Source organism: Staurois parvus, unplaced genomic scaffold (genome assembly GCF_062004578.1).
Source record: "Staurois parvus isolate SC_StPar_1 unplaced genomic scaffold, SC_StPar_1.0 ptg002598l, whole genome shotgun sequence".
Taxonomy (NCBI): Eukaryota; Metazoa; Chordata; class Amphibia; order Anura; family Ranidae; genus Staurois; species Staurois parvus.
In genome coordinates this window covers 87,738-97,708 of record NW_028320394.1, presented here as the reverse complement: position 1 = coordinate 97,708, position 9,971 = coordinate 87,738, and the positions used below count along the sequence as shown (strand labels likewise).

At 52.7% G+C, this 9,971-nt stretch overlaps 1 protein-coding gene across 1 annotated transcript in view; it reads left to right on the top strand.

Annotated features, from left to right (window-relative positions):
• The first annotated feature begins 780 nt into the window (after positions 1–780).
• The window catches only part of QPCTL (glutaminyl-peptide cyclotransferase like), a 76,258-nt gene continuing 67,067 nt past the window's right edge, over positions 781–9,971 (top strand). Inside the window, exons 1-2 of the mRNA XM_089666198.1 lie at positions 781–993; positions 9,081–9,227. Of these exons, the coding sequence (XP_089522324.1) occupies positions 823–993; positions 9,081–9,227 (318 nt within the window). The 5' untranslated portion in view covers positions 781–822. The remainder of the gene's footprint in view (positions 994–9,080; positions 9,228–9,971) is intronic.

Below are 9,971 nucleotides of genomic sequence, written 5' to 3'. Positions count from 1 at the left end.
TACTGGTCCATCTCGGTGGTCCATCTCGGCCTGTACTGGTCCATCTCGGTGGTCCATCTCGGCCTGTACTGGTCCATCTCGGTGGTCCATCTCGGCGGTCCGTCTCGGCCTGTACTGGCCCATCTCGGCCTGTACTGGCCCATCTCGGCCTGTACTGGCCCATCTCAGTGGTCCGTCTCGGCCTGTACTGGCCCATCTCGGTGGTCCGTCTCGGCCTGTACTGGTCCATCTCGGTGGTCCGTCTCGGCCTGTACTGGTCCATCTCGGCCTGTACTGGTCCATCTCGGTGGTCCGTCTTGGCCTGTACTGGTCCATTGTGGTGGCTCACCTTGGCCTGCACTGGTCCACCTTGGCCTGCACTGGTCCACCTTGGTGGTTCATCATGGCCACAATTTGCAGCAATCCTGACTTGCCCCTCAGAGGGTGTCATAGAGAAATGGGGGCAGACATATCTCAGAGAGCTCCGCCCACTCTGCTTCCTTTTGTACGATCGGATTGGACGGTGTGTGGCGGGGACTCGTCTCTGATTGGTCGGCGGGATGGTAACACGTGGTAACCGTTTCCCTTCTCCAACATGGCGACGGCGGCCTCACAGCAACCAGCGGCGGCCTGACAACCAATCAGAGAGCGGGAAGTATACGCTGAGCTGTCACCGACCGGCTCCGCCCCTGAGCTCTGATTGGACGGCGCTCTCTACCTCTGTTTACCTTCTTCGCGCTTCTATTGGGTGAATGATTATTAGTGGTCGGTGGGGGGCGGAGCAGAGTCCCCGCCTCCTCGGCTGTGATTGGTCGCCCTGTTCAGTCATGCTTCTTTTCCCCGATGTCTCCACGCCGAGCTGCTCGCAACACCCGAACACCCGCCGGAGCGCCGAACACCCGAATCCCGGGACTGCTGGTGCTGGGGGCAGGAGTGCTGATCGGAGCTGTCATATTGTTCTGGGAGAACCCAACAGGGGGCGGAGTCAGGGAGGAGGAGCCGAGAGCCAGACAGGTGAGCCCGGGGAGGGGCGTGCCGGGTTATTCGGATCACATGGTGTGTGGGAGGGGCCTAATGTGGTGTCAGGGGTGTGTAGGAGGAGAAATAGAGGGGTGGGAGGAGCTTACACATTGTATAGAGGGGTAGGAGGAGCTTACACATTGTTTAGAGGGTGTGGGAGGGGTTTTCACGTTGTACAGGGGTGTGTGGGAGGAGCTTACACATTATCTAGAGAGGTGGGAGGAGCTTACACATATCTAGAGAGGTGGGACAGGCTTATACATTGTATAGGGGATGTGGGAGGGGCTTACACATTGTATAGGGGATGTGGGAGGGGCTTACACATTGTATAGGGGGATGTGGGAGGGGCTTACACATTGTATAGGGGGATGTGGGAGGGGCTTACACATTTTTCCTGAGGTGTGAGAGGAGTTTACACATTGTATAGGGGTTGTGGGAGGGGCTTACACATGATATAGGGGTGTGGGAGGGGCTTACACATTGTATAGGGAGTGTGGGAGGAGCTTACACATTGTATAGGGAGTGTGGGAGGAGCTTACACATTGTATAGGGAGTGTGGGAGGGGCTTATACATTGATTAGGGGTGTGGGAGGAGCTTGCACGTGATATAGGGGTGTGGGAGGAGCTTACACATTGTATAGTGGTTGTGGGAGGAGCTTACACATTGTGTATGGGTGTGGGAGGGGCTTAAACGTTGTACATGAGGTGTGGGAGGAGCTTTCACATTGTATAAAGGTGTGGGAGGGGCTTTCACATTGTATAGGGGTTGTGGGAGGGGCTTACACGTTGTATAGGTGTGTGGGAGGGGTTTACACATTGTATAGGGGTTGTGGGAGGGGCTTACACATTGTATAGGGTGTGTGGGAGGGGTTTACACATTGTATAGGGTGTGTGGGAGGGGCTTAGACATTGATTAGGGGTGTGGGAGAAGATTATACATTGTATAGGGTTGTGGGAGGAGCTTGCACATGATATAGTGGTGTGGGAGGAGCTTACACATTGTATAAGGGGTGTGAGAGGAGCTTACACATTGTATAGTGGTTGTGGGAGGAGCTTACACATTGTGTAGGGGGTGTAGGAGGAGCATACACATCGTACAGGGGCTGTGGGAGGAGCTTACACATTGTATAGGGTGTGTGGGAGTGGCTTACACATTGTATAGGGGTGTGGGAGTGGCTTACAGATTGTCCCGGAGGTGTAGAAGGGGCTTACACATTGTGCAGGGGGTGTGGGAGGGGCTTTCATACTTTGTATAGGGGTGTGTGGGAGGAGCTCACACGTATAGGAAGTGTGGGAGGGGCTTACTCATATAACAGGTATGGGAGGGGCTTGCACATTGTATAGGGGTGTGCGAGAGGCTTAGACCTGGTATAAGGGTGTGTGGGAGGGGCTTAGACCTTGTATAAGGGGGTTTGGGAGGGTCATATACCTGGTATAGGGGTGTGGGAGGGGCATAAACCTGGTATAAGGGGGTATGGGAGGGGTATAGACCTGGTATAGGGGGTGTGGGAGGGGCATAGACCTGATGTAGGGGGTGTGGGAGGGGCATAGACCTGATGTAGGGGGTGTGGGAGGGGCATAGACCTGACGTAGGGGGTGTGGGAGGGGCATAGACCTGATATAGGGGGTGTGGGAGGGGCATAGTGTAACGGACATGTAAGATTTGAGTGGCAATATGGAATCAGCCATGACAGGTGAGTAGATGAGATGAGGCCACGCCCTCTCATTACAAAGGTGTGTGCAGGAACAGTCTGGTCATTAAGGATGTATAGGGGGCCCCTGGGCAGGAGGGTAAGGATGTATATGGGGCCCCTGGGCAGTAGGGTAAGGATGTATATGGGGCCCCTGGGCAGTAGGGTAAGGATGTATATGGGGCCCCTGGGCAGTAGGGTAAGGATGTATATTGGGCCCCTGGGCAGTAGGGTAAGGATGTATATGGGGCCCCTGGGCAGGAGGGTAAGGATGTATATTGGGCCCCTGGGCAGTAGGGTAAGGATGTATATGGGGCCCCTGGGCAGGAGGGTAAGGATGTATATTGGGCCCCTGGGCAGTAGGGTAAGGATGTATATGGGGCCCCTGGGCAGGAGGGTAAGGATGTATATGGGGCCCCTGGGCAGGAGGGTAAGGATGTATATTGGGCCCCTGGGCAGTAGGGTAAGGATGTATATTGGGCCCCTGGGCAGGAGGGTAAGGATGTATATGGGGCCCCTGGGCAGTAGGGTAAGGATGTATATTGGGCCCCTGGGCAGGAGGGTAAGGATGTATATGGGGCCCCTGGGCAGTAGGGTAAGGATGTATATGGGGCCCCTGGGCAGTAGGGTAAGGATGTATATTGGGCCCCTGGGCAGTAGGGTAAGGATGTATATGGGGCCCCTGGGCAGTAGGGAGATGAATAGAAGGTGCAAACAATGGTCCTCCATGGATCTGGGGTCAGAGGTGTATTATACACAATGACTCCATAGGCCTTACAGACCCAATCATCATTTAGCATCAATTAGTCACAAGCCCCGCCTCCTGGAGGTGACACCTTTGTGTGGCAATCAGGTTATCACTTTCTGGGAGAACAGGTTTGGAGCCAATGAGAGGAGACAGACGGTCTGCCTGATGTGGAAGCTCTATAGGGATCATTCACATCAAAGGAGTTCCCTCCCTCATAACAGCTGAATGTGAGTTGCAGAGAGATGAACATACTCCCTTCTTGTAGGGCGCTCTGTGCGCTGCATCTGCATATAACAATCATATTTGTGGATTGGGGAGGAGCCAGGGAAATGCATGGAATGGTTAGATGACGCGGGGGGGCGACAGTCGGATGGTGTTTGGTACTGTTGTGATCGGGCTGACGCGCTGGTGTCAGAAATCCAATCCCCGACTTGGTGTTCAGGCCAGTCTCGGCCCAATTGAACTTGGGCAGGTCCATACACAGTACCTCTTGTGGGCAGGTCAGGACCACCTCCTCCAGAAGCAATTGGCCGAAGACTAATGTCCCGCCCATGTCCTAATCCCAATAAATTGGGTACACGGACATTTGGACAGGGTGATCCGTACGGAGCTGGTCGATGGACCAATGGATGGCTGAGTTTCTGGCTTGCTCCAGCCGCAGGGTGACGTGTTATTCTGTCTTTTATTCCCTTTTATAGTAATCAGTCATTTGTGTGTCTTCTTATATCTTTGTATTTCTGGAACTTGTTATATTTGTACATAAATGACGCACGGAGTGATCTGTAGGTGTCACTTCTACGGAGCGTCCGACCTTCAGTACACTGGGTACATGACTAAGCCACTAATGTACTAAGCGGATCCCACCGCTGCCACCAATCTGTCACGTGTCCCCCACACGCCACGCCCACAGCGACAGAATAAAGAGGGGGAATAAAGGGGATTTACACTTAAATATCTAACACCGTATATAAGATCAGCCGTGATATCCTTCCACAGCCGCACTACCTCCGCCCACCACCGGGGGGAGACTCCACTCCAATCCAGCCGGCTGACCACACACTGCAGATACCATCTTACATACAATCTGGTGCCCGGATTAGAGTCGAGGACCAGTTTAGTAATTACCCGCCCTTCTAGGGTCCCTCCAGCTATTCCACAATCCAGAACCCCGGAGTTATCACCCTTCCACTGTCCACACCCCCCTGCACCAGACACACCCCTTCCCCACACCCCCCTGCACCAGACACACCCCTCCCCCACACCCCCCTGCACCAGACACACCCCTCCCCCACACCCCCCTGCACCAGACACACCCCTCCCCCACACCCCCCTGCACCAGACACACCCCTTCCCCACACCCCCCTGCACCAGACACACCCCTCCCCCACACCCCCCTGCACCAGACACACCCCTTCCCCACACCCCCCTGCACCAGACACACCCCTTCCCCACACCCCCCTGCACCAGACACATGACAAAGGTAGCCTGACTCCACCCAACAGTTTATCTGCAGAACGGTCTGCTGGGACACCCCACACACACAGATCTCCGTCTGGCTGATCTGTTACCTTTGCAATCTGCCCACACACAGTGCAGTTGCATACAGATTGGCAATGAGCTGACCGAGCGTTTAAAGGCCCTAAAATACAATCCGATCCAATCTCCCCGATCCAATCTCCTCGATCCAGTCTCCCCGATCCAGTCTCCCCGATCCAGTCTCCCCGATCCAGTCTCCCCGATCCAATCTCTCCGATCCAATCTCCCCGATCCAATCTCCCCGATCCGATCTCTCCGATCCGATCTCCCCGATCCAGTCTCTCCAATCTGATCTCTCCGATCTCGTCTCTCCAATCTAGTCTCTCCAATCCGATCCCTCCAATCTCGTCTCTCTGAAGATATGACCCCGAGCTTAAATACACAGAAGTCACTAATTAATTTTAGGATTTAATTTCCCAAAGTGGGCGGGGCATAAAATATGTACAAAGTATAAAAAGATACAGAAATACAAAGATATAAGAAGACACACAAATGACTGATTACTATAAAAGGGAATAAAAGACAGAATAACACGTCACCCTGCGGCTGGAGCAAGCCAGAAACTCAGCCATCCATTGGTCCATCGACCAGCTCCGTACGGATCACAAATATCCAAATGTCCGTGCGTTCAATTTATTGGGATTTGGACATGGGCGGGACATTAGTCTTCAGCCAATTGACTCTGGGGGAGGTGGTCCTGACCCGCCCACAAGAGGTACTGTGTATGGACCTGCCCAAGTTCAATTGGGCCGAGACTGACCTGAACACCAAGTCGGGGATTGGATTTCTGACACCAGCGCGTCAGCCCGATCGCAATAGTACCAAACACCATCCGACTGTCGCCCCCCCGCGTCATCTAATCATTCCATGCATTTCCCTGGCTCCTCCCCAAGCCACAAATATGATTTTCATATGCAGATGCAGCGCACAGAGCGCCCTACAAGAAGGGAGTATGTTCATGTCTCTGCAACTCACATTCAGCTGTTATGAGGGAGGGAACTCCTTTGATGTGAATGATCCCTATAGAGCTCCCACATCAGGCAGACCGTCTGTCTCCTCTCATTGGCTCCAAACCTGTTCTCCCAGAAAGTGATAACCTGATTGCCACACAAAAGGTGTCACCTCCAGGAGGCGGGGCTTGTGACTAATTGATGCTAAATGATGATTGGGTCTGTAAGGCCTATGGAGTCATTGTGTATACAGTGGGGATGGAAAGTTTGGGCCCCCCAGCTACAAATGTGTATTAATGTGCATAAAGAAGCCGAGGAAAGATGGAAAAATCTCCAAAAGGCATCAAATTACAGATTAGACATTCTTATAATATGCCAACAAAAGTTAGATTTTATTTCCATCATTTACACTTTCAAAATAACAGAAAACAAAAAAATGGCGTCTGCAAAAGTTTGGGCCCCCTGCAGAGTTAATATCTTGTACTGCCCCCTTTGGCAAGTATCACGGCTTGTAAACGCTTTTTGTAGCCAGCCAAGAGTCTTTCAGTTCTTGTTTGAGGTATCTTTGCCCATTCTTCCTTACAAAAGTCTTCCAGTTCTTTGAGATTTCTGGGCTGTCTGTCAGCACGGCTCTTTTAAGGTCTATCCATAGATTTTCAATGATGTTGAGGTCAGGAGATTGTGAAGGCCATGGCAAAACCTTCAGTTTACGCCTCTTGATGTAATCCCCCGTGGATTTCCAGGTGTGTTTAGGATCATTATCCATTTGTAGAAGCCATCCTCTCTTTAACTTCAGCTTTTTCACAGATGGCATCAAGTTACCATCCAAAATTTGCTGAGATTTTATTGAATCCATTTTTCCTTCTACTCGTGAGATGTTCCCTGTGCCACTGGCTGCAACACAACCCCAAAGCATGATTGATCCAACCCCATGCTTCACAGTTGGACAGAGGTTCTTTTCATTCAATTCTGTGCCCCTTCTTCTCCAAACGTACCTTTGCTCATTCCAGCCAAAAAGTTCCATTTTAACCTCATCGGTCCACAGAACTTGTTTCCAAAATGCATCCGGCTTGTCTATATGTTCATTTGCAAAGTTCAAACGATGATTTTTGTGGTGAGGACGTAGAAGAGGTTTTCTTCTGATGACTCTTCCATGAAGCCCATATTTGTACAAGTATCTCTTTATAGTGGAATAGTGACCACAACTCCAGTGTCTGCCAGATCTTTCTGGAGGGATCGTGCCGTCAAACGTGGGTTTTCAATTGTTTTTCTCACAATCCTGCGAGCTGTTCTGTCTGATATTTTTCTTGGTCTTCCAGATGTTGCTTTAACTTCCACTGTTCCTGATGACTGCCATTTCTTAATTACATTCCGAACAGAGGATATTGACATCTGAAAACGCTTTGCTATCTTCTTATAGCCTTCTCCAGCTTTGTGAGTGTCAACTATTTTCAGTTTCAGTTTTCTAGACAACTGCTTAGAAGAACCCATGGTGCTGATTGTTGGGGCAAGGTCAGATGAGTCGGGGCATTTAATACCTTTGAGATTGACATCACCTGGTCTTCCCAGACGATGATTGAGAACAATCCATGACACTGGCAGGTCTCAGCTTGGCAAAGGGGGCAGTGCATGCTATAAATTCTGCAGGGGGCCCAAACTTGCAGACGACATTTTTTTGTTTTCTGTTATTTTGAAAGTGTAAATGATGGAAATAAAATCTAACTTTTGTTGACATATTATAAGAATGTCTAATCTGTAATTTGATGCCTTTTGGAGATTTTTCCATCTTTCCTTGGCTTCTTTATGCACATTAATACACATTTGTAGCTGGGGTGCCCAAACTTTCCATCCCCACTGTACATACACATCTGTATCCCAGATCCATGGATGACCATTGTCTGTACCTTCTACTCATTTCCCTACTGCCCAGGGGCCCAATATACATCCTTACCCTCCTGCCCAGGGGCCCCATATACATCCTTAATGACCAGACTGTTCCTGAACACACCTTTGTAATGAGAGGGCGTGGCCTCATCTCATCTACTCGCCTGTCATGGCTGATTCCATATTTCCACTCAAATCTTACATGTCTGTTACACATAGACCTGGTATAGGGGGTGTGGGAGGAGCCTAGACCTGGTATAAGGGGTGTGTGGGAGGGGCATAGACCTGGTATAAGGGGGTGTGGGAGGGGCATAGACATGGTATAAAGGGGTGTGGGAGGGGCATAGACCTGGTATAAAGGGGTGTGGGAGGGGCATAGACCTGGTATAAAGGGGTGTGGGAGGGGCATAGACCTGGTATAAAGGGGTGTGGGAGGGGCATAGACATGGTATATAGGGGTTTGGGAGGGGCATAGACCTGGCATAGCGGGTGTGGGAGGGGCATAAACATGATATAGGGAGTGTGGGAGGGGCATACACTTGGTATAGGGGGTGTGGGAGGGGCATAGACCTGGTATAAGGGGGTGTGGGAGGGGCATAGACCTGGTATAAAGGGGTGTGGGAGGGGTATAGACATGGTAAAAGGGGTTTGGGAGGGGCATAGACCTGGTATAGGGGTTTGGGAGGGGCATAGACCTGGCATAGGGGTTGTGGGAGGGGCATAGACCTGGCATAGGGGTTGTGGGAGGGGCATAGACCTGATATAGGGGGTGTGGGAGGGGCATAGACTTGGTATAGGGGGTGTGGGAGGGGCAGAGCTGGTATAAAGGGGTGTGGGAGGGGAATAGACCTGGTATAGGAGGTGTGTGAGGGGCATAGACCTGGTATAAAGGGGGTGTGGGAGGGGCATAGACCTGATATAGGGGGTGTGGGAGGGGCATAGACTTGGTATAGGGGGTGTGGGAGGGGCAGAGCTGGTATAAAGGGGTGTGGGAGGGGAATAGACCTGGTATAGGGGGTGTGGGAGGGGCATAGACCTGGTATAAAGGGGGTGTGGGAGGGCATAGACCTGGCATAGGGGGTGTGGGAGGGGCATAGACCTGGTTTAAAGGGATGTGGGAGGGGCATAGACCTGGTTTAAAGGGGGTGTGGGAGGGGCATAGACCTGGCATAGGGGGTGTGGGAGGGGCATATCTGGTGTGTGGCTTTTGGCTGCATGATGTCAGTGGTGGGTGGGGCTGGCAGTGTGAGTTCTGATTGGCTCTCTCCTCAGTTCCAGATTCAGCCCCGGCCCCTCTCCTCCAATCACATCCGTCGGTTGGTGTCGGAGATCGATGTGGCCCGTCTGTGGTCGTTCTTCATCCGCCCCATGCTGATAGAGAGAAGTCCGGGGAGTCCCGGGAACCGGCGGGTGAGAGAGGTGAGTCCCGCCCACAGAGCCAGCCAATCACAAACTGCACACCCCTCCAGTACAGGGAACCCCATTAATCCCAGTACAGGTGTCCCCATCCCTCCCAGTACAGGGGTCCCCGTCACACCCAGTACAGGGGTCTCCGTCACACCCAGTACAGGGGTCCCCATCCTTCTCAGTACAGAGGTCCCCATCACACCCAGTACAGGGGTCCCCCATCCCCCCAAGTACAGGGGTCCCCCATCCCTCCCAGTACAGAGGTTCCCATCCCTCCCAGTACAGGGGTCCCCGTCACACCCAGTACAGGGGTCTCCGTCACACCCAGTACAGGGGTCCCTATCCTTCTCAGTACAGAGGTCCCCATCACACCCAGTACAGGGGTCCCCGTCACACCCAGTACAGGGGTCCCCCATCCCTCCCAGTACAGGGGTCCCCCATCCCTCCCAGTACAGGGGTCTCTGTAACACCCAGTACAGGGGTCCCTATCCTTCTCAGTACAGAGGTCCCCATCACACCCAGTACAGGGGTCCCCGTCACACCCAGTACAGGGGTCCCCCATCCCTCCCAGTACAGGGGTCCCCCTTCCCTTCCAGTACAGGGGTCCCCCTTCCCTTCCAGTACAGGGGTCCCCCATCCCTCCCAGTATAGGGGTCCCCCATCCCTCCCAGTACAGGGGTCCCCCATCCCTCCCAGTACAGGGGTCCCCGTCACACCCAGTACAGGGGTCCCCGTCACACCCAGTACAGGGGTCCC